General features: G+C 42.2%; 1 protein-coding gene across 5 annotated transcripts in view; it reads left to right on the forward strand.

The window, feature by feature from the left end:
- The window catches only part of SETD3 (SET domain containing 3, actin histidine methyltransferase), a 78,251-nt gene that overhangs the window by 48,755 nt on the left and 4,664 nt on the right, over positions 1-24,832 (forward strand). For 4 of the 5 annotated variants that reach the window (XM_027569826.2, XM_027569825.2, XM_027569829.1 and 1 more), the window contains 5 exons: positions 12,218-12,276; positions 13,590-13,704; positions 18,706-18,780; positions 19,808-19,974; positions 20,789-20,874. In XM_027569826.2, the coding sequence (XP_027425627.1) occupies positions 12,218-12,276; positions 13,590-13,704; positions 18,706-18,780; positions 19,808-19,974; positions 20,789-20,874 (502 nt within the window). The remainder of the gene's footprint in view (positions 1-12,217; positions 12,277-13,589; positions 13,705-18,705; positions 18,781-19,807; positions 19,975-20,788; positions 20,875-24,832) is intronic. The other variant, XM_027569828.2, reaches the window with a different exon arrangement.

The following is a 24,832-nucleotide window of genomic DNA, read 5'->3' on the forward strand; positions in this document are numbered from 1 at the left end:
TTTGGATTCCACGTATCTAGAGACCACATGTGTCTTTCTCTGACTCGTTTCACTTAACATAGTATTGTCTAGGTCCATCCATGCTGTTGCAGATGGCAAGATTTCATTCTTTTTTATGGCTGCATAATATTCCATTCTATAGATCTATAATAATTAAAATATTATGTTATTATATATTATGCTGAAGGGTATAATATATAACATGTAATCGTATCGTGTTATAATTAATATGTTATAATGTATATTGTACACACACATACACACCACATCTTCCTTATCCTCTCATCTATCGATGGACACTTAAGTTGCTTCCGTATCTTGGCTATTTATTGTAAATAGTGCTGCAGTGAACATAGGGTTACATATATCTTTCTGAATTAGTGTTTTCATTTTTTCAGGTAAATACTAAGAAGTGGAATTGTTAGATCATATGATAGTTTTATTTTTAATTTTTTGAGGCAGCTCCGTACTGTTTTCCAGAGTGGCTGCACCAGTTTGCATTCCCATCAACAGTGCATGAGAGTTTCCCTTTCTCCACATCTCTGCCAACACCTGTTGTTTCCTGTGTTGTTGATTTTGGCCATTCTGACAGGTGTGAGGTATATCTTTGTGGTTTTGATTTGTATTTTTCTGGTGATGAATGACGTTGAGCATCTTTTCATGTGTCTGTTGGCTATCTGTATGATTTCAAAAAATGTGTATTCAGGTTCTCTGCCCATTTTTTAATTGGATTGTTTGGCTTTTTTTTGATACTGAGTTGTGTGAGTTCTTTATATATTTTAGATATTAACTCCTTATTGATTATGTGATTTGCAAGTATCTTCTCCCATTCAGAAAGTTGCCTTTTTATTTTGTTGATGGTTTCCTTCACTGTACAAAAACTTTTTAGTTTGATATAGTCCCATTTTGTTTATTTTTGCTTTTGTTGCCCTTGCTTGAGAAGACATACCCAAAAAATATTGCTCAGACCACTTGTCCAAGAGCTTACTGCCTTTGTTTTTTTTTCTAGCAGTTTTATGGTTTCTGCTCTTATATTTACATCTTTAATCCATTTGAGTTTATTTTTGTATGTGGTGTAGGAAAGTGGTCCAGTTTCATTCTTTTGCATGTAGTCGTCCAGTTTTCCCAACACCATTTATTGAAGAGACTGTCTGTCTCCCTCTTGTGTATTCCTGTCTCTCTTAAAGATTGACCGTAGAGTTGTGGGTTTATTTCTGGACTCTATATTCTGTTCTGTTGGTCTGTGTATCTGTTTTTGTGTCAGTACCATATGGTTTCAATTACTATAGCTTTGTAGTATAGTTCAAAACCTGGGATGGTGATGCCTCCAGCTTTGTTCTTGTTTCTTAAGATTGCTTTGGCTTTTTGGGGTCTTCTGTGGTTCCCTACAAATTTTAGAATTGTTTGTTCTAGTTCTGTGAAAAAACTGTTGGTATTTGATAGGGATTGCATCAAATTTATAGATTGCTTTGGGTAGTATGGACATTTTAACAATATTAATTGTTCCAATCCATGAGCATGGTGTATCTTTCCATTTATTTGTATCATCTTTAATTTTTTTCATCAGTGTTTATAGTTTTCAGAGTGTGGGTCTTTCACCTCCTTAGTTTAAATTTATTCCTAGGTATTTTATTCTTTCTGGTGCAGTTGTAAATGGGATCGTTTCCTTAATTTCTCTTTCTGATAATCTATTATTAGAATTTGGCACTGCAACAGATTTATGTACAATTAATTTATGTGTGTTATTTGTATCCCATAACTATACTGAGTTCATTTATTACTACTAATAGGTTTTTGGTGGAGTTTTATGTTTTGACCTCATATTGTGCACATCTTGTTATTTTGTGTATCCTTTGAGAAATTATTGTAGGTCTAGATGATTTTACTACTTTGTCTTTTAACCTTCATACCAGCTGTGGGCTCTGCATTTACCTTTACCAGTGAGTTTTTTCTTTTATGATTTTTTTTATTTCTAGTTATGGCCTTTTCTTTTCTGTTTAAAGAAATCCCTTTAACCTTTCCTACAAAGCTGGTTTGGTAATGATGAACTCCTTTAGCTTTTGCTTGTCTGGGAAACTCCTTAGAGATACCCAACCTTGCTGGGTTGAGTATTCTCGATTGTAAGTTTTGGCCCTTCAGGACCTTGAGTATATTGTGCTACTCCCTTCTGGTCTGTAAAGTTTCTGCTGAAAACTCATTTCATAGTCTTAGGTGGGGACTCCCTTGTACAAAACTAGTTGTTTATCTCCTGCTGCTTTTAAGATTCTCTCTCAAACTGTTGAAACTTTAATTATAATGTGTCTTGGTGTGGGTCTCTTTGGTTCGTCTTATTTGGAACTCTCTCTGCCTCCTGGATCTGATGTCTGTTTCCTCAGCAGGTTAGAGACGTTTTCAGCCATTATTTCTTCAAATAGGTCTTCCATCTCTTTCCCTCTTTCTTCTCCCTCAGCGAGCCCTATAGTGTGAATGTTAGTGCAACTTATGTTGTCTCAGAGGTCCCTTAAACTATCCTCATTTTTAAATTTCTTTTTCTTTTCTTTTTTTTTTTTTTTTTTTTGCTGTTTCAGTTGGGTGATTCCCACTACCCTGTCTTCCAGATTGCTGCTCTGTTCTGCATCCTCTGATCTGCTGTTGATTCCCTGTAGTGTATTTTCCGTCTTAGTTACTATATTCTTCAGCTGAGTCTTTTTTCTATTTTTATCTCTTTGTTGAAGTTCTCACTGTGTTCATCCATTCTTCTCTTGAGTTCAATGAACACCTTCATGATCATTGCTCTGAACTCTTTATCTGGTAGATTGTTTAACTCTTTCATTTATTCTTTTTCTAAGGTTTTGTCTTATTTCATTTGGAACATATTCCTCTGTCCCCTCATTTTTGCCTGACTCTGTTTATTTCTGTGTATCAGGTAGATCAGTTATGTCTCCCAGCCTTGAAGGAGTTGCTTTATGCAGAAGGTGTCCTGTGGGACCCGCTAGAACGAACCGCCTTGGTCACCCAAGCCAGGTGCCCCAGGGTGAGCACTGTGCGGGCTGCCTGCACCCTTCTGTTGTGGCTGGATTGCAGTTGGTGCACACTCACTGGGTGTTGGGCAGGCCTCTGGCATGGCTGGCTGCAGGGTCCTGGCTGTGACTGTTGTGGGCCTTCTAGTGCATGGAGCTAGATTCCCGGAGCAGGCTTCAGGTATTGGCCTGCTGGGGATGGCAGGGGTGGGTTTATGGTGAATTTTAAGTTTATTTATTTAACTAATCTCTGTACTCAGTGTGGGGCTTGAACTCACAACCTTGAGATCAAGAGTCACATGCGCTTCTGACTAAGCCAGCCAGGTGGCCCAATATGCTGAATTTTACTTTATTTTTTTTTAATTTTGAAAAAAAATTAAAAAAAATTGATTTTATTTATTGAGAGAGAAAGAGGGCACACACGTGAGAGAGAGCACAAATTGGGGAAGGGGCAGAGGGAGAGGGAGAAGCAGACTCCCCACTGACAGGACCCTGGGATCACAACCTGAGCCAAAGGCAGACACTTAACTGAGCCACTCAGGCGTCCCGATATGCTGAATTTTAAATGAAAGCAATATTTGCCAAGCATTTTTGTAGGATTTCATCAAGAAAAAATGTATTTACCATATCAGAACTTATGCTATATTTATAGAAGTAGGACGACTGATTGTCCTTTGCCTTAAAGTAACATCCAGAAAACAGTGGCCTAAATCTTTCCCCCAGCCCCACCACTTATTACTGGGCAGCTTTGGACATAGTGGTAACTTCTGTGCCCATCAGTTATGGCATCAATAGCACGGGGCTAATAACAGTGCCTATTTCATAGGCATCACAATGATTAAATTATAGTTGACCCTTGGACAATGCAGGGGTTAGGGACACTGACCCTTTCCACCCCCAATGAAAATCCACTTACAACTTTTGACTCCCCAAAAACTTAACTACCAATAACCGGTTGACCAGAAGCCTTACGGATAATGTAAACAGTTGATTAACACATATTTTGTATATGTATTATGTACTATATTCTTACAATAAAGTAAGCTAGAGGAAAGAGAATATTAGGGAAATCCTAAGGAAGAGAAAAATACATTTACAGCACTGGACTGTAAAAAATCCATATATAAGCAGACCTGCACAGTTCAAACCATGTTGTTCAAGGGTCCACAGTATATATAATACATGTAAAGTTCTCAAAAGAGTTCCTTGCACAGAGTGCTTAGCAAATGGCCATCGTTGATGTCAACCTCCCTCCCTCCTCCTCTCTGTCTCTCTCTCCTGGAGACGCAGAGAGCTTTCGTATGTACCAAGCATGGTACTTCCTTTTCTAGGACAAGAGTTTATATGCATGCTCTGAATGTCAGTCACCCTATCAAGGAAATTGGTTTCACAGTGGTGGTCATAATGCTCTCATCTTACAAATGACTGGGGACTCTGATCATGCTGGATTGATGAATTTAACCAGAGTCCAAAGTCTTTATCCTGAATCACTGAAATCTGAAATAACTGCAATGAAAAGTAAGGTACTATGAAGCTCATGACAAATAATTCTAGCCTGCTTCCTTGATACAGATGTGTCCTTCTGAAACAATAACTGCTTTTTACCATTCTGTGTATTTGCACTTTCATTATTGATAAGTTTGAGGAGCTGCAAGTGTAAGTTACCTTATCAATAATCATGGATTATGTGGTGGAATTGTCTTCTTGATTATGGTTTAGAGTCCTTAGGTTAATCAGTAGATTGAGATATTTGGGTGGGGGAGTGTCAAAAGACAAAGAAACAAAGCTAATTAGAACTTAAAAGATAGAAGTTGTTTGTCCAACCCCCTTTTCCGGCAGGGAAGTAGAGGCACAGGGAGCTGGGTGATGAGCATGACCCGGGAAGGGACAGGCTAGCCTTTTCCAAGGGTGCACGCTGCTGGATGAGGTGGAGTATGGAGGAGGGAAATCTGGTGACTCTTTGGCACAAAGGACTGCCGTGCTTGGTCCCATTTGCTCCCTCTTGGATTCTTAGAGCTTTCTCAAATAAATGCATTTAAAGGTAGATTTGGGGAAAGAGAGAGAGAGGGAGAAAGAATATTCTCTGACCCCTAGATGGTGGGAGAATATCCTCATCTTAAGGGATGGCAGCTAGAAGAAACGGAGAAGGAAAGCTGTGTCTCTGAAGCCTGTGGGAACAGCTCTCAGACCAGGAGCGTGGGGTCCCCATTTCCCTGGTGATAACTGCACTGCAGCCAGATCGCCTGGTCCCCTGGCCCTACCTCTCATCCCCCGTGGAGTCCTGGTGGTTTGGGAAGTTATCACCTCCTGTATCTTGCCTCTAGTTCGGGCTGTTCTGGAGCCAAAGACAGGAAATCTAATTCCACAAGGTCAGTGCTCTCCTCTGCCACCCAGCAAAGGAGGGTGTTTCCTTAGCACTTGAAGGAGGAAGAGCCCTTTGAATGAAGAGCCCATGCGAGCCATTGGAGATTCTCTGGTGATCAAAACAGGCGTGGTCCCTGCCTCACTGAGGTTCCCTGCTGTGGGAGAGAAGCAGGCGTCAAATGCTCTCACGCATGTGCATATATGTGCACACGTGTGCATACACACGCACACTCACGGAGCGGCAGACTGGGGTCGGCCGGGAGGAGGCAGAGCAGGGAACCCAGGGTGGTTGACCAGGGTGACCCCGGAGAAGGGTCTCCCGGCTTGTTGTTAAGTGAGTCCTCTGACTGCCGGTAGGCAGAACCCTCTCCCCACCGCCCCCCACATGTCTTTTTGCCCACCTGTCACACGGCATCTGCCAGAGTGCCTTCCGTTTCACATGGTCAGTAAATACAACATTTGTTGAATGAATGAATTTCTGGTCCTAACCTATTTTCACCTTTTTCTTCCCTGAGTCAATAAACATTTGGTGAGTGGATAAATGGTTGGCAGTCAGAAAATGCTGATTGTTCATAACTGTATTTGGTTCATGGTTGTCTATCTTCAGGGTTTACAATTGGTGACTAGTAAAGTTTTTGAAGAGGCATATCTTTTGCAGTGTTTCGGCAGATTTCAATTTAATTTAAACTGAATACAGGTCATAGATTTCAGTGCCTTCCAGTGAAAAAAACAATTCTTCCATCTTAGAGTAATTTTGTAAGTTTATTGAATGACGTTGATACTTCTCCACTGATCTTATTTTCTTAATTTTTAAACACTTTTATTACAAGGTAATATGCATTTTTGTAGAAAAATTAAATATATATAAGTGATAAGCAAATAATTTAAATTTAATGTGTATTGATGTATTTATTTGATCATATTGAGTGAATTCAAAGAACTTTATGATGGAAAATTCCCTGAAGAGTTGGATGTAATCTGTGTTTAAAAATAAAAGTCTTAAAAATTGATTTTTTTCCCTCAAGAGCCAAATACCTGAACCATGCTTTGATTCTGATTTATGGTCATCAGAACTAAATTTTAGATCTGGTAGCTGTTTTGCAGCTTGTCATTCTGTTAAACTGTGTTATGTCCACTTAGAAAACGTAGGGCAGGTTGAGCATGAGGAGCATGCCGCCTGTGCAGCCTTCCCTGGGAGAGAGGCCTCCGTGTTCCGTGTAAATCTCCCTTCTGCCCCCCACCCCCGCAACCCCCACTCTTTGCATTTCCCCCGTTCCCTCCTGCTGTCCTCTCCTGCCCTGTCCTTCCTCCTTTTTGTTTCTCTTCTGCCATCTCCTTCATTCAACTTCCTGCAGGGGAAGCCCTTCTTTCCTTCTGACCACCCTCGTGGAATTGCGTTGAAGAGGAGAGGTCTCCCCAGGCGTCAGGATAGGGCGTGGGTGAAGCTGTCTTTTGCCTCTCTTTTCTCCTCAGTCTGCATGGACCTAACATTTGCTGAGACCTGGATCCACACTGGGCTTAGGGAGGATGCCACGGGGCTGCTTTGTGGAGGGTTCTCTCAGGTGGCATTGAAAGCACCAAAGAGCTCTTGCTTCCCTGAGGAGTCACAGCTCCCAAACGTATAATTGCATCCACCCACATAGTTCAGATCTGAGGTTTGGTGACTGATTTTATCCTTGTAGAAATAAGAGAAACAGAACCAGCACTAGAGTTAGGTGTGACTACCCACAGGTAGTTAACCCTGCTGTCCCTTTTAATACACACTTAAGTAAAGCCAAATATAATCTTAGTTGGAAAATTTTAATTGCATGCTATTTTTTTATGAGCTTAAACCAGGTACAACTTCTGAATTATGTATTTTGCCCTTCCTGATACTATAGTACCATTATTAAGTCACTGAACTACCATATATATTTTTGAAATTAACAAGTACATATTATAGCAGGCTATAAATTGTTTAAAATACAGTATTTAGGAGTCATTTTTATGAACTGAGCCGCTCTCCTTTTAGTATGTTTAAATGCCTCTTTGAAGGCGATTATTAAATGTGTTCAACTTGATTTCCTCATAAAAGTCTGTGTAGGTGGAGGTGAGTGTCTTTTAGAAAAGTAAAGATCCGATTTTGAAGTGCTTGGTGTTTGTGTCTTAGAGGCCATTTGCGTGTTCTAATCCTTTTTTTTTTTCTTTCCCTTAGAGGGTTTTGAATCTGTCCTCAGGTTGAATACAGTTCCTTCTGAGAATTATTTTAGGAAATGCCTCTTTCTCTGTATGTGGGAGCATTTATCTTTGGTTTGGTTTATTTTAAAAATGCTTTCTGTTGGCTGTTAAAAAGAAAACAAACTTTAAGTCAAATGCATTTTGTTCGTGTGCAGAGCTGTTGCAAAGCTGTTTCCCATACTAGATGTTTCTGAATTAGGAATTCACATAATAACGAAGTCTGCTTATTTTGGTTCTCCACAAAGGTTTGTTGTATGAGCTTAAAAGAAGGCTGCAGCTGATCCGTGTAACACGTATTAACTGTTGGTCTAGTTTAAGCGCACGTCTGTATCTCTCATTTCTGATCAGCCCCAACAATCGGCACGCCGCACTGCAGCCATCTTCTTTTACACTTTATTAAATCTCTGTCAATTATAAATACCAAGGTTTTACATTAATGTCAAGATAGTGCATCAAAAATTCATGGAATATGTGACTTTTTCCAAGGGTATTTAATACTTAATGCATTTGTGTCATTTTTCTTTCCAGAGATATTGACAGGTTTTATTAAGTGTTTGTTAGGGAGATTTCATTTTTATCAAGGGACTATAAAGAGAAGCTGCATGCTAAATCAATTTTTTAAAGCCAGAATATTGTTCATTTTTTTCATCTTCAAACTCTTGTAATCCATAGGTTTTATTTAAATTTCCTCTCGGTTTATTTTTGTTTTATGTGAGTGATAGTTCAAGACAGAACTTTAATAAGGATCAAATATGCTGACTGTAGTGGTTTTTAATTTCCTTAAGCATAGCTACCAGACCCATGCAATATGGTAAATTCTTCAAAATGTCATACTTACATATTTAGCAATATTACTTCTTTTTATTGAAGCCAAACAAGCGATTTTAGATATTAATCTTTCCCAAACACAGTGATTATTTTGTACTGGATACAATATTACTGCGTCTCATCTGGAATACCTCCTTTTGGCAAAAAAGGGGATGGAGGAGGACTTCACTGGGTGTTGCCTGTTCACATAAGGAAACAGGAGCCCTCTTTTAAAAGTGAGCTCTTCAGGGCTTCAAGACTGATTATGAGCTTCCCCAACTGTTTATTTCTCCAACTTTAAATATTTATAATGCTCAAGAAAGCAAAAATATCGGTCACTTAAAAATCTGCAGAAAAATCTGTGGCTAGTGTCTAACCCTGTCTTTGTGGGGGTGGGGAGGGAGTTAATGCTTTGGCAGATCCCAGACTTGCCCCTGACACTGCCTGATGGCCCTCCTCACCCATCCCAGGTATATCATGTCTCGGAAACAAGTCACAGCGAAAGCTAATTGGCCACAAAGAGTAAGCTTTCTGTTTTAATTTACTTTTTATTTTTTTTAAAGATTTTATTTATTTATTTGACAGACACACACAGTGAGAGAGGGAACACAAGCAGGGGGAGTGGGAGAGGGAGAAGCAGGCTTCCCGCTGAGCAGAGGGCCTAACGTGGAGCTCGATCCCAGGACCCTGGGATCATGACCTGAGCCGAAGGCAGATGCTTAACCGACTGAGTCACCGAGGCTCCCCTACTTTTTTATTTTTAAAGTACAACTTAGGAATGTCTTCTCTTGGAGAAGATATGTCATGATAAACAAAGCCTTGATCAGATTTTGCTTTATAAGGTGAGGAATGTTTAGTTATCCTGCCTTTAATGGATGACCTTAAAGACTTCATCCAAGAACATTTTAGGAACGTTCAAATAACTTTGGGTTAATATTAAAATTTTTGCAAGTTGTGTTTTTAAACCTTAACTGAAGTCTTCAGAGGGAAAAAGACTTGGTGTTTAAAAAAAAAAAAATCATTGGGTCCAGAGCTTCAAGAGTGTTTGAAACCGGTATGTTTCTTATTCTTGTTCATATTTTCAGGATATGTGAAAATACTTCTTTTCAAAGTTAAATGTTTTTCACACGCAAATCATTTTCAATATTTCAGTGGTTCAAGATCCTTGTAAAACTATTGTACGATACTTTTAAGAGGTAGGGTAGGTGGTTGTTTTTTTTTTTTGAAGCCAAATTTTGCTTGAGTAAAGCTGAAACAGTAGCTATTCTAGATAAACCCTAGTTTGGGTTTACGGTAAGTTGCTTTGTTAGGCCTTAACCCTGGGAACGAATTCAGGCATTCAGGAACTCTGCGGCTCTGCCTGTTCTACCCTGAGGCCAGTAGGTGGCGATAGTGCCACAGTGGTGAGAGCCCTGTTGAAATGAAGTTACTTGCCGTTCTCCATAGTGTCAAATTAAATTGTGCCTCAGCATAACTGTTAAGTACATGTGTTCTGTGGCAGAATAGCTTTTTATACCAGAATTACATACAGGAAGCACACCCTAATTTTTAAGCATATAAGAACAATTATTTCTAACGGATTCTGCAAATATTACATAACCCTACAGCCAAATAATCATCAAAATTAATCTGAAGAAAGCATTTGCTAATTTTTTCCCCCTGAGTTGTCTTTACGACTTCATCAGGACTATGAGCATGAACTTCTCTTTTCGGTAAGAAAGGTATATAAATAGGAGGAAGGGAAACATTTTGGAGAGTTAATTTTCCATCTTTTTGGCCCTTGAGGAGGTCACCTTGTTTGAGTACGGTTGCAGAGTCCACAGCTGTTTCAGGGTCCTGCAGTGGTGGAAGATTGTTGCTCAAGTCGTTTTGACATTCAGCATTCCAGTTTTGAAAATTGTCATCCTTTCTTCTATTCAGTAAGTCAGACTTTTTGGGAGGGTGGGTCAAATTCTTAATACCTATGGGATTGAGTGTTGGAATTTACCAACTCTCAAAATACCATAGTGCATTCCACAGTTTAAATGAATTAAAGTATTTTAAAGTAGCAAAAACAACAATGCTTCCCATGTCCTAGAGTTTGAAATGCGATGGCATGTGCACCATCCTGCCCCCGTCCGCTGTGGTGCAGATGTGAAGTGTCACTGTATTGTAAGTGAAGGGGTTTCGGCAGGCGAGGTCCTTGCTGTGGTGCTTCTTACCGGCACAGTGGTTCTGGGTTTGTGGAGGGACAGTTCTTATCTGCTGAATTTGTACTTTTATAAGGAAAAACCTGAACACTGTTATGGTTAAGTTTTATAATGGTAAATGGAAAGCATCTTTAGGCTGTTAGAACATGGCCTTACATTTCATTCATTACAAAGAAGAGGGAAAGAAGCTTCAAGCTCTGGGATTCTCACATCATCGCTGGGGTTGACCAAAGCATCGGATTTTTTTTTTTTTTTTTTTAACAGAAAATCCCAATCTGCCACCAGCAGCTGGAAAATTCCTCTGGGCGATATGTCATTTTATATATTGACTTGAGACATACCCTCTTTAATTTCATTTATGTTCCTGCAACATTTCAGACTTACACACATATTATATTTTGACTTTTCTTCTTAAGGGTTAACACTGGGTGAAGAATTAGAGGAGAGAGCAGGCACCTGGGAGCTAACACCCAACTGGCAGCCTTTTGTAGTATATAATTTGCCTAAAATTGCGCACTGAGCACAAGCTTTTGTTTTCTAATTGATTTACGGTTTGAGCCACTTTTACCTCATCCCCTACTGTCCTGCGCGCGGTGCCAGCAAGTACATTACAGAGAGCGATGATAAATGGTCGTGCACTTGTGATGCTAATGCGTCAGGATACAAACTGCATGCTGCACAGAGCTGCACGCATCAGCAGCGGCGCAGAGACTGGACAGCGGGGTCTCGCCGCATCTCAGGGATGGCCGTTTGCTCACTTGGTCACTTGCTGCCGTCTGTCTGTCAGACCGGAATTGAAACCGAAGATTAAAATTATGCTGTTACAGCTTTTAATTTCTTAACTGACAAAAAGTTTTTGAGCGCTGGAAAGGTCCAGGGTCAGGGGGTCATTGTGCTGAGAGAATAGGGAATGGATAAAATGTTCTCATAAGTGTGACGTTTGAGACATCGTTACCAAATGTTCTTTTGTCCAGAGGGGGAGAAATGTAGTCCGATTTAAATAGGCCATTCTCTGTTTTATCTTTGTCTTGTTTGTAAAATTTACGATTTCACAAAACTCTCTTGATTTTCTGTACTTGAGCCGCATTTACTACGTATATGATTCATTTGCACATAAGTTGATTTCCATCCAAATGATTTAAGTCGGAGATAAATGAAAGAACCTTCAATTTATTAGAGTGCCTTTAATTGCTCCTTTTATGGATATAAGACGAGATTTGAAATGTATTCATGAGGGATGTGCAGCTTGTGGGTAGAAGGATTTGAGGAAGGCCAGGACAGACCCCTAACTTCGGAGGCTCCCGGTTTCGGTTTGGATCAGATTCTCAGAGCGTGGGTGTGCCCACCTTTGGTAAAGTCAGTCCACCTTAAATTTTATTTTTGCGTGGTGTCTATGGGTTCTGGTATCGAAATATGAAGAAGCAGATTTATGGCGGCTGCTGGGCACAACAAATTAAGTTGACAGTGATGTATGAGAGCATAATAGCATGATGATCCCTCAGTAGCGCGGCTGGACGCCTCCTGCTTCATTTGGCTCTTGTTAGGATCTGTTAGGCAGCTAAATAATGAAATTCTGCTGACTGATTTCTGTTTTCCCTTCTTCTCTTTTCACGTCTGCTTTCTGAAACTTCTAATTCCCAGACCCATCCTCACGCCAACAAACTGCCCTTGAAGGATGCTTTCACTTATGAGGACTACAGGTTGGTGTGGGGAGGGGGGGTGTGTGTGTGTGTGTGGGTGTGTGTGTGTGTGTGTGTGTGTGTGTGTGTGTGTGTGTGTGTGTGTGTGTGTGTGTGTGTGTGTGTGTGTGTGTGTTGGGGTGTGGCGGGGGATGGTTGTGGTGTGTGTGTGTTTACATCTTTGGTGTGTGTTGTGTATTGTGTGCGTTGGGGGGCTGGTTTCTGAGTGATTTGGGGATCTTGGAAGTGGCAAGTACTTCAGTAAGAAGTGACCTGCTGTCACCAGTTAAAGCCCCCAGACACGTAGTCCTGCAGAAGTTATAATGGACAGCTGGGGTAAGGATCAGCATTTTAATAACCACACAGAAATTGTCCTCACCTGTAGTGGTGGGGGATTAGCCGAGGTGGCCAGGTGATAGTGGAGATTAACTTTCATGTGAGGTGGTCGTGAGGACTTTTTCCCCTTTTTAAATAGACTATGTTAGTGTGAAGTGGGGACTTCTATAAAAATTTAAATTCAGTCAATTAACATATAGTGTATTATTAGTATCAGAGGTAGAGTTCAGTGATTCTTCAGTTGCGTATAACACCCAGTGCTCATTACATCATGTGCCCTCCTTAATGCCCATCCCCCAGTGACCCCATTCCCCACCCCCCTCCCCTCCAGCAAGCCTTGGTTTGTTTCCTATGATTAAGAGTCTCTTATGGTTTGTCTCCCTCTTTGATTTCATCTTGTTTTATTTTTCCCTCCCTTTCCCTATGCTCCTCTGTTTCGTTTCTTAAATTCCACATATGAGTGAAATCATACAATTTTTTTAAACAAAAAGATTTAATTGACTGCACACCGTAATAAAAAATAACATGCCACATTTTGTTGAGTTCTTAGAGGGTTTCTGCTCAGAAAGGAGTTATGTTGTTTGTCTTTCACTGAGGTTTCGTACAGGTGCAGAGTTAGCATTTGGGTAGGAGAAGGTGGTGTGGGCTCAGGGGCGGGGTGGGGGTTCCCGGCCGTGGTGAAGACTGGAGGCCTGGAGATCTCTGTCTCCGCCCCTCCTTCCAGACCCTCTGTCTCCCTGGATGGAACATCCCCCCTTTATCCTCACCCCTGGGTTTTCTCTGTCTCCTTTTCCCTCCCAGTTTCCCCTTCCTCCCCCAGTCCTAGATTTAATTTTAAATGATGATAAGAAGGCCAGTCATGGATGACCTGTGGTACTTAGGATAAGGTTTTGAACACTGGTGAGACATCAGACAAACCATAGTTTCTCGTTGAGGTCTCACTGCACTGGGCTCTGAAATGTGCCTACCGTAGTTCACCTCTTTTCTGATCGTTACAGGTGGGCAGTCTCTTCTGTTATGACTCGACAAAACCAAATTCCCACGGAGGACGGTTCCCGGGTGACCCTGGCGCTGATTCCTTTATGGGACATGTGCAATCACACCAACGGCCTGGTAACGCCCCCTCTGCGTTGTGTTTAATCCGGGGAGCTGTGGTGAATAAGCTTTAGAGTGGACATTCCACCTGCAAATCCTGCCCCCTTGCTGCCTCCCTCCAGAGGGAGCAGGCAGAACCAAGCCGAGCCACCCCTCCGACCTCCCACAGAGAGAAGCTGGTGTTTTTCTCTCTCTGCGTTCGCTGAATCCTAAAAACCAGGAAGTTGAATCTCATTCCACTTTCAGAAACCACAGTGAACTGCATTTATTTGCTAAGCCATAATTCCAGCCTAAACATTCATTTTCTTATCTTATTGAACCACAGACTAAACCAAAGTTTCTTTTTTCTTACTGTCTTAAAATACTGATTTATTGAAGGGAAAAAAAAAAAAACAAAAAAACCTTTCTTCTTTCTTGTGTTTCCTTTTCTTGTTCCTTGTTTTCACTCTTTGCTGACTACGTTCCCGGCTATTATGTTCTCTGACTGCTCGCTGTTCCCTTTCCCTTCACCTGACACACTGCCACATCCTTGGCCCTGCTTCCTAACCTGCTTTCGTTCAGGAGCTGGGGCTGGTTTCCCTGGTGCTGGGGCAAGGAGGAGGCACACTGGGGCATTTGGCTCCCGGCCTCGCACGCAGGGTTGGCGTGGGAAGCACCGGGTAGGAGACACTGAGAAAATAAGGAAATTTTAGGGTGATTGTTAATTATGACATGTGAAAGGAGGAAGCCACGGAAGCCGGCTCCCTGTTCCTCAGCGTTCCTTGGGGTCCCGGCAACGGTGGAGGTTCACGCGTTCTCTGTGCTGAGGTGGTTGTCTGAGCAAGATTTCCTGATACCCGTATAGAGAAATAGGATCAACTTCAGAATGTTTTGAATTTTTAAGCATAATAACTGGAATACCAGCTTGGTTACTTTTTTGTTCATCTTTTCTCAACATCAGCTCCCTTTGTTATTATTAGCAGTACTGTAAACGGGCTTAAAAAATGCTGTAAATGAGTATTTCACATCTAACCCCACGAAATGTCCAGAACACGTGTAACATGGGCCAAACACTTGAAGCTAGAATACCCTGGTGCTAATTTGGAAAGGTGTAGCAACCAGCATACTCTTAACTTGTAGAGAACGAAGAGTTCCCCTCTTATAATTATATTTCTGCCTTAGTTTAGATATGCTTAATTTAATTAGCCATAGTAAGGAGCAGCATATTTTATTTACTTTCATTCTTTTTTGTTTTTGTTTTTGTTTTCTTTCAGAGCTATCTTAACACTGATTACAGGATCGAAGTTCTAAAATTTTTCAAAAAGCTTTTAATATTTGACTATAGTATTTTTCTTTTTGCTTCACTGGATTAGATCATTGGTTCTCAAACTTGATTGATCATTAGAGTTTATTGTTTTATTTCTAAAATTTAAAAAAGTCCATACTCTATTGTAAACAAACAAAAACAGTTAAACAGAGGCCTCTGCGGGAATAAAATATGGAGGTTCCCTTCCCCTCCAGCACCCCACCAGCACCCGGCCCTGCCCCTGGCCCGGGTCCCTGTGCTCAACACCCTCCAGGTACATGGTTAATGGTTTTGTGCAAATCTTTCTCTCCTTTGTGTGCATTTGTGCCCTCATACCCTTACATACACACTGGGTTTTGTGTTGCTTTCATGTAAATCAGATTAAACTATTCACTCTTTTCCCTCTAGGAGTAAAAAACAAAAAGGTAGTGCATCTCAAAATAAAAGTAATGCATGGGTGACAACCACGAATGCTGTATTTTCTCTAGCTTTGTTCATAAACTCTGCATCCCACCCCAGGGCTGGCGAAGCATCGCTGGCCTTTAGAAGGTTTCTACAAGATGGTAGTGCTTTTTCTTAACAGTGGTCGTCTTCCCTGAATACTTAACTCCATACCTTGGTTGAACCGTTTTCCCTTGTAATTATAAGGCTTCAAGGGAAATTGCATCTGGTAGAATCTGAGAATCTATTTTAACACTATGAAGTTGTATATTACATGTACTAACAGTTAATCTCTTTTTAAAAATAAGGTCCTTGAAATTAAGGCTTGGCTTTTCAGACGGTCGATTTTCTGTTTTGTGTGTGTCTATCCTGACAGTCGTTGTCTGTCTGTTCTATCACCGAGGGTGTAGGTAGAAATTTGTAACCCGGCAACGCTGTGCTTCTGACAAAAACCTGCTTCTGGGAGCAGAGATGGGAGAGCCGAGCCTACAGCAGTAATTCCAGACCAGGAGCAGCAGGGAACTAGGGGAGAAGGGAAAAGCCTGGGTTGGTCCCTGGGCCAGAGATGGTGGCACGTTGTGAGCCCATTTCCTAGCCACTTGGAGAAACAGAGTCAGACAAGTTCATGGACATCATATTAAATTGTAAGATAAGATGTATCTTTAAATTCTGCATGACTGGTTCAGAATTAATGGAAGCAGCAGTTTTCCTTTCTTGAGCTGGTTTGGTTTGTGCAGAGGACAATGCCAAGTGGTTTATAGGCCACTGTGTCCGTTCTAGTAGGTAAAGCATGTTGGAGTAACCAGCCCTTGTATTTGAGAGTGTAACTCTCCTGGAAATTTAAGCAGAATTGAGAGAGGCTCTTTTTCAGGGTCTTTCTGGTTGAGTATTAAAACATCTAAAACATTTAGATTTATACAAGGCTTCCAGTCTCAGAGTGAAAGCCCAGGTTTTTATAAGTAACAGACAAGGCTCCCTGCTCAACTTGTCCCCACTATACTTCTAGCACACACAGGTCTGGGACCTGGGCTTCCTCAGACACCAGCACACACTCATCTCTGGGCCTTTGCATGGGCTGTTCCTGCTGCCTGAAGCACTGTCTGCAAGACCACTCACAGACTTCCTCAAGGAAGGCTGCCCTGGGTGCCCTGTGTAACATTTCCATGCCTCCCCTTCCGTGGGCCTCCCTTCCCGGCCTGTTTCTACCTCCCGTGTTTCTACCTAATTATTTTTGTTTCTTGCTGGCCCTTCCCCGCCCCTCCTGCTTCCCTGCCTGCCCTCCTGCTCTCTGCGGCTCCTGCTGGGGCCCGTGTAAACACGGCTGTGGAGCTGCAGACTTTCAGGGCAGGGAGCTCTTGGGCAGTTCCTGTTCCATCCTTGTCACCTGAATCATGTTTTGGGGTCAGAAAAGTGATTTTGACATTGGGCAGGAACTTCCCAGAGCTGATCTTATCAAGTGTTGAAACTGTCCTGTGAGTGGAGATGTGCCAGATTCCTGGGAGCTGCGTTCATCTGTCACCGCTTTTGTGTCTCTGTTGGCTTTTGCAGAGCAGAAGCATGAGGGATTTCTAGGTAGATGGTTCATAGGCCATTGGTTCTGGGGATACTGGGCTTAAGGATGATCGTCCCATGGCCCTCCATCCTAAAAATGCCGTTCCCTGGATTCGGAAGTAAGTTTTTGGATCCAAGCTGTTGATACCTTTATGAGCAAGTAGCACTTGCGGCGGTCTGGAGTGTTGCTTCTCAGGACAGAATGAGGAGGTCAGAGTAATTCATGAACAGTTTCAGACAATCTAAGAGATTGGGGAGGCTGCTCTGAGGGGTGGACGTCTAAGAAGGAGCTTTTTTTTTTTAAGATTTTTTTTTTTTTAATTTATTTGACAGCGAGAGAGGGAACACAAGCAGGGGGAGTGGGAGAGGGAGAAGCAGGCTTCCCACTGAGGGGAGAGCCTGACGCGGGGCTCGATCCCAGGACCCTGGGACCATGACCTGAACTGAAGGCACACGCTTAACAACTGAACCACCCAGGTGCCCCAGAAGGAGCTTTTAATATAAATGGGAGACCCTGTTCCTTACCCTGGTGGTTCATGCATCAAGTAAATATTATCAAAGAGTTCCAGGTGTCGGGTACAGGGTGCTCTGCTGGGGACACAGGTGAAAAGGGAGCTCCAGGTCTGGCTGGTGGGGCAGGTGTTAGGGGAGGGGTGACAGCACAGGGGCTCTGGGAGTGCAGGGTGGTTGGGTGGGATGAGGGCAGGCACCCCTAAAGAAGCCAGGGCTCGGGTAAAACAGGTGCGAAAGGTAGTTGTAGGCATGAGGGAGCTGGAGCAGAGACCGGTGTGGCAGGCAGTCCGGTCAAGAGGCCGGAGGGAGACATGGGCCTCCTCATAAATTGGCTGTGCTCCAGAATTTGCATTTTTTCCTATGGGTAGAGTGGAGGGCCACCAAAAGGTTTTAACCAGGAGGTCAACATAGTAGTGTCACTAGAGATGCAGGAAGGACAGTGAGGAATTTGAAGCCGGTCGGAAGGTTTTTGCAAATGGTAAGGACCTCGGCCACGCAGGGCAATGACGAGGAAGGAAAGAGCCCAAATTTAGGAGTTCAGGTGCCAACCGGTAGTGGCACCAGGGATATCGTTGTGCCCTTGTGCATCAAGACATGGACTTGCCTGGCCCCCCAGGACAGGAGAGACTGGGGAGAGATGCAGGTTTCTGGTGTAGGGAGCGGGTTTGGGGCAGCGGGCTTAGAGATGCTAACAACCTAGCACGCAGCTGAAAATGTTTAGGCTACAGCTTAGTTATTTTATTTTCCCTTTGCTTATCTGAAAGTTTCAATTTCTCTAATTTCAGGGTAAAATATGTACGTAATCTAGAAACAGGCTTTTCTTTTTCCCTGATTCTTTATCCAACGGAAGACACGCTTTCACTTCTTGGTGGCCAAACGTGGGAGAAATGATATTTGCCATTCAGCTAGAGTTCTCCAGGAGACCCTGCTTCCATCTGTGGGGCTTGCTTTGGGACAAGTGACTCTGCTTGAGGCCAGCGAGTGATAATCTGTACACTGTATTTTCCTAATAGTTAGGTCCTTTACTCGAGGTGCGGAATCTTGTATAAGAATCTCTGGTATAAACAGGATTAATGGAAATTACCAAGCAGTTCTTTGTCAGCTTAGTAAAGCATGCAGAGTGCAGTACCTTTGGGTATCTTTTATCTTCTAATTGCCGAAAAAGACCCTCATGAGCGAGGGGACTGCAGACCTTGGTGCTAACAGTTGTCACCCTCTCCCCCACCTAGATCACCACCGGCTACAACCTGGAAGATGATCGCTGTGAGTGTGTCGCCCTGCGGGACTTCCGGGCCGGAGAGCAGGTAGGCGGCATAAGGTCGGCTGGCCAGTGGGCATGGGGTTAATACTGCGTGGATCAGTTTGAGAGGGTATTTAACTCAGAAAAGTGGGGGATTTGTATTTAGGACTAGTTAGGGAACACATCTTGAGACCCAAAGCTGTAAGAAACATACTGTGCTTTGGGTCCACAAAGAAAAAAGACGTGAAGGCACTTACTTGCACAGTTGACCTAATATTTGTGATCCTGTCAACTGAAAATAAACTTTGTGTTATGACAGTAGAACATAATTTTCCATTACATAATCTGCATTGTTCTCTCTGTTGATTAGAACCTTCTTTATAAAGAGGCTGTTTATTTAAATGGCAAAAACAAGGGGACTGGGCGCCGTGGATCTTATATATCCACTTTAATCCGTGAATTTTTCTCTCATAACCTGGGTTGGGGCAGGGTCAGGCCTTTCAGTACATTTGAAAATGCGCATCTTTGAATGGCTGCTTTCTGCCTCTTGGGCTTATGACCAAGCAGTTAACCCCCAAAAGCAGAACTGACGTTGGCCGTTGACCGACCATTGACGTTCCAACTGAGACAAAACCAACAATATTACTCTAACGCAGTGCTGATCGGCCCTTCCTGCAGAAGAGTTAGAAACCCTCCGACTAGGTGCCGAATTGCTACGGGACCTGGAAATGAATGTCTGACAGACGTTGTCTGAGATCTTGTTCCAGGAGAGACTCTTGTATTAGAAGGGGGGGGGGGGGGTACGGTTGCCTGTTGTCAGCCGTATGTACTAGTCTCGCTGTCCCGGGGACGGGGAGGAGGCAGGGAGCGCCGCGGCAGCGGGAATAGACACCCTCTGTCACCCGGCTCAGTCCGGGTAGCTGGGGGGTTGCGGGATCGCAGGCAGACGCGTAGTCACTGTAGAGCTGTTGTGTGTCCCTAGTGGAAAGGCCAGTTGAACATAGGGGAACTGATCCTTTGCCCTGCTCTGTATTGAGAATGATGTTGAATTTCTTTTATATCCCTTTATTTTTTTCTTTACTGCATCTCAGATTTACATTTTTTATGGCACTCGGTCAAATGCAGAGTTTGTGATCCACAGTGGTTTTTTCTTTGACAATAATTCACACGACAGAGTGAAAATAAAGCTGGGAGTGAGTAAGAGTGACCGGCTGTACGCCATGAAGGCTGAGGTCCTCGCCCGTGCCGGCATCCCCACGTACGTACGGAAACGCTCACCTCTTTCCCGTGTCCCTTGAAGTATTTCCAGTTGTGTAGTGTTTTGTTGGTGCGTTAATACAACTTCTCTAGAGTGGTTTTTCTTCATGTCTTCGTCCCTGCTGCACAGCAGGTTTAAACAGAGATGCATGGTGTCGTTGGGAGCAGGCCTGGTCCATTCCAGGGGACACGGCCTGAACTCCTCATTAAGTTAAATAAATACTGTGGATCGTTAGTGTCTTTCACCTTGAAAAGGTTAATGACCCGGATCAATTTGTTTCATTTAATTCTTTGCCACCATTAGTTTCTGTAATGAAGTCATGATCCCCATTCAGGAATTTCTGGCTAAATTCTTTGCGATTTTCTTGCATTTGAGGTGCAAAATGATAAAGAGGACAAGAATTATGATTTATTAGTTCTCCGGGGAATGGAGGAACCGTTCTTAATGAAAATGGATTATCCAGACCTGTTTTTATTGAACTTGTCAATATTTGATTAATGATTAAAATGTGAACTCAACATAAATTATTGTTAACATTTTTTGAGAACCACGGGCATACTTAATTCTCTGAGCATGTCGTGTGCACCCTGAGGTGAAGGCTTTTAGACGCCGGACAGCCGGCAGTCACCGCCGTCCTCTCCGGGCAGCCCGCCGTCCTGCGCTTTCCAGGCATCCAAGGCAGTACTCGTGGGGCTCGGGCGAGGGGTGGGCACCCCTTGAGGACCCCCACCCTGCAGAGTGTAGAGTGAAGGGATCTCACTTGCCGGGAGCAGGTGCCCAGGCAGGGGGCTAATGCCGTTCCCACTTTTGTCAGTTCCAGTGTGTTTGCGCTGCATTTTACCGAGCCACCGGTCTCTGCGCAGCTCCTGGCTTTTCTCCGCGTGTTCTGCATGACCGAAGGTAAATGATTTCTGGGGGGGAACAAAGATGTTGACTTTTTAAAAAATTCATGAGGTGTAAATCATAGATTTAGATTAAAGATTCAGATTAAAGATACAATTGTTTAAAACTAGAGCACTTTTTGGGGAGAGGGGAGAAGGCACTATTGGAAAATGAAGTGGATCTGTTTGACCCTGGGAATGTTTTATTAAATCCTTGATGTGTTGTCAATATTCATCTGTACTAAACAACTGGTTCCCTACTGGGTTGGAAGAAAACTTAAAACATCTGGGGTTGTCTGCATGAAAATTCTGCGTTTGTAGCGGGGAGTCTTTGCTGTCCTCGCTCTGCAGACAGGCTCCTCTCACTCGCGCGTGCTGACGTGAGTGCCCTCTGACGTCACGTGGTCAGCGTGGCATACGTGGGCCACAGGACTTCACTGGGCAGCCGACTCTGCGTTCCAGATCTGAAACTGCTGGCAAGCTTTTAATGTCAGGCATCCTGTTAGAGTCATTAACGCTGCAAACAGAATCTGTTTACATCACAAAATGTTCTTGTCTGTAGCCTCTGATTTCGGGTACAGAAAGTGTTAAATGTATGTATTGAGCATCTACTTTTATGTTTACTTAAGACAAGACATTTGGGGTTTCTTATACTGACATTTGACCTATTGTGGTTGCATTTTCATTTTTTGTCTGAAAATGTATCCCCCCGCCCCAATCCCATGGTCCTGAGGTTTCACTTTTACATTTTTTTTAAGTTTTTATTTAAATTCCAATTAGTTAATGTATAGTGTAATATGTACAATATGGGAATCATATAGCCCCTGTGCTGATCACAAGTGCACTCCTTAATCCCCATCACCTATTTCCCCCATCTCCCCCCGCCCCGCCACCTCCCCTCTGGAAACTATCAGTGTGTTCTATAGAGTTAAGAGCCTCTTTCTTGGTTTGTCTATCTCTCTTTTTTCCCTTTTGCTCGTTTGTCTTATTTCTTAAATTCCACATATGAGTGAGATCATATGGGGCACCTGGGTGGCTCAGTTGGTTAAGCGACTGCCTTCGGCTCAGGTCATGATCCTGGAGTCCCGGGATCGAGTCCCGCATCGGGCTCCCTGCTCAGCGGGGAGTCTGCTTCTCCCTCTGACCCTCTTCCCTCTCGTGCTCTCTGTCTCTCATTCTCTCTCTCAAATAAATAAATAAAATCTTAAAAAAAAAACATGAGTGAGATCATATGGTATTTGTCTTTCTCTGACTTATTTTGCTTAGCATTATACTTTTTATCTCCATCCGCATCGTTGCAAATGGCAAGAGTTCATTCTTTTTGGTGGCTGAGTAATATTCCATTATATGTATACACCACAGTTTCTTTATCCATCAGTTAGTGGCCATTTGGTGTCTTTCCATATTTTGGCTATTGTTAGATAATGCTGCTGTGTACATCGGGGTGCCTGTATCCCTTGAAATTAGTATTTTTGTATTCTTTGGTAATACCTAGTAGTGTAATTGCTGGATCATAGGGTAGTTCTATTTTTAACTTTCTGAGAAACCTCCATACTGTTTTCCACAGTGGCTGCACCAGTTTGCATTTCCACCAACAGTGTAGGAGGGTTCTCCTTTCTCCGCATCCTCACATCCTCGCCGACACCTGTTGTTTCTTGTGTTGTTAATTTTAGCCACTCTGACTGGTGTGAGGTGGTATCTCATTTTGGTTTTGATTTGCATTGCCCTGATGGTGAGTGATATTGAACATCTTTTCCTGTGTTTGTCGGCCATTTGTGTGTCTTCTCTGGAAAAATGTCTATTCATGTCTTCTACCCATTTTTTAACTGGAATATTTGTTTTTCGGGTGTTGCGTTTGTTAAGTTCTTTATATATTTTGGATACTAACCCTTTAATCAGGTACATCATTTGCAAATATCTTTTTCCATTTAGTAGGTTGCCTTTTAGTTTTGTTGATTGTTTCCTTTGGTGTGCAGAAGCTTTTTATTTTGATGTAGTCCCAATAGTTCATTTTTGCTTTTGTTTCCCTTGTCTCGGGAGACATACCTAGTCCTACAGCTGATGTCAAAGAGGTTGCTGCCTGTGTTCTTCTCTAGGATTTTAATGGTTTTCTGCCTTATATTTAGGTCTTTAATCCATTTTGAGTTTATTTTTGTGTGTGGTATAAGGAAATGGTCCAGTTTCATTCTTCTGCATGTTGCTGTCCGGTTCTCCCAACATCATTTGTTAAAGAGACTGTCTTGGGGCGCCTGGGTGGCTCAGTTGGTTAAGCGACTGCCTTCGGCTCAGGTCATGATCCTGGAGTCCCGGAATTGAGTCCTGTATCAGGCTCCCTGCTCAGCAGGGAGTCTGCTTCTCCCTCTGACCCTCCCCACTCTCATGCTCTCTCTCTCTATCTCATTCTCTCTCTCAAATAAATAAATAAATAAATAATCTTAAAAAAAATAAAGAGACTGTCTTTTTCCATTGGATATTCTTTCTTGCTTGGTCAAAGATTAATTGACCATATAATTGTGGGTTCATTTCTGGGTTTTCTGTTCTGTTCCATTGATCTATGTGTCTATTTTTATGCCAGTACTATGCTGTTTTGATTACTGCTACTTTGTAGTATAACTTAAAGTCCAGAATTGTGATGACTCCAGCTTTGTTTTTCTTTTTCAAGATTGCTTTGGCTATTCGGGGTCTTTTGTAGTTCCATACAAATTTTAGGATTGTTTGTTCTAGCTCTTGTGAAAAATGCTATTGGTATTTTGATCGTGATTGCACTAAATGTGTGGATTGCTTTGGGTAGTATAGACATTTTAACAATATTTGTTCTTCCGATCCATGAACAGGGAATGTCTTTCCATTTCTTTGTGTCTTCCTCAATTTCTTTCATAAGTGTTCTATAGTTTAATTTAGAGTACAAATCCCTTACCTCTTTGGTTTAGGTTTATTCCTAAGTATCTTACTGTTTTTGGTGCAATTGTAAGTGGGATTGATTGCCTAATTTCTCTTTCTTTTGCTTCGTTATTGGTGTATAGAAATGCAACAGATTTCTGTATATTGATTTTGTATCCTGCAACTTTACTGAAATCGTTTATCAGTTCTAGCAATTTTTTGGTGGAGTCTTTTGGGTTTTCTCTATATAGTGTCATGCCTTCTGCTAATAGTGACAGTTTTACTTCTTTGCTGGTTGGGATGCCTTTTGTTTCTTTCTGTTGTGTGACTGCTGAGGCTAGGACTTCAGTACTGTGTTAGATAACAGTGGTGAGAGTGGACATCTCTGTCTTGTTCCTGACCATACAGGAAAACTTCTCAGTTTTTCCCCATTGAGGGTGATATTAGCTATGGGTCTTCGATATATGGCCTTTATTATGTTGAGGTATTCTCCCTCTAAACCTACTACTTTGTGGAGGGATTTTTATCATGAATAGTTGTTGTACTTTGTCAGATGCTTTTTCTGCATCTATGGAGAGGATCATATGGTTCATATACTTTTATTAATGTGTATCGTTGATTGATTTGTGAATATTGAACCACCCCTGCAGCCCAGGAATAAATCCCACTTGATCATGGTGAATAATTCTTTTAATGTACTGTTGGATTCGATCTGCTAGCATTTTATTGAGAATTTTTGCATCCATGTTCATCAGGGATATTGGCCTGTAGTTCTCTTTTTTTGTGGTGTCTTTATTTGATTTTGTTATCAGGGTGATGCTGGCTTCATAGAATGAATTTGGAAGCTTTACTTCCTTTTATATTTTTTGAATAGTTTGAGAGTAGGTATTAACTCTTCTTTACATGGTTGGTAGAATTTGCCTGTGAAGCCATCTGGCTCTGGACTTTTGTTTGTTGGGAGATTTTTGATTACTTGATTCAATTTCTTTGCTGGTAATCGGTCTGTTCAAATTTTCTATTTCCTCCTGTTTCCATTTTAGTAGTTCATATGTGTCTAGGAATTTATCCATTTCTTCCAAATTATCCAATTTGTTGGC

This window comes from Zalophus californianus, chromosome 6 (assembly GCF_009762305.2).
Source record: "Zalophus californianus isolate mZalCal1 chromosome 6, mZalCal1.pri.v2, whole genome shotgun sequence".
Lineage (NCBI taxonomy): Eukaryota > Metazoa > Chordata > Mammalia > Carnivora > Otariidae > Zalophus > Zalophus californianus.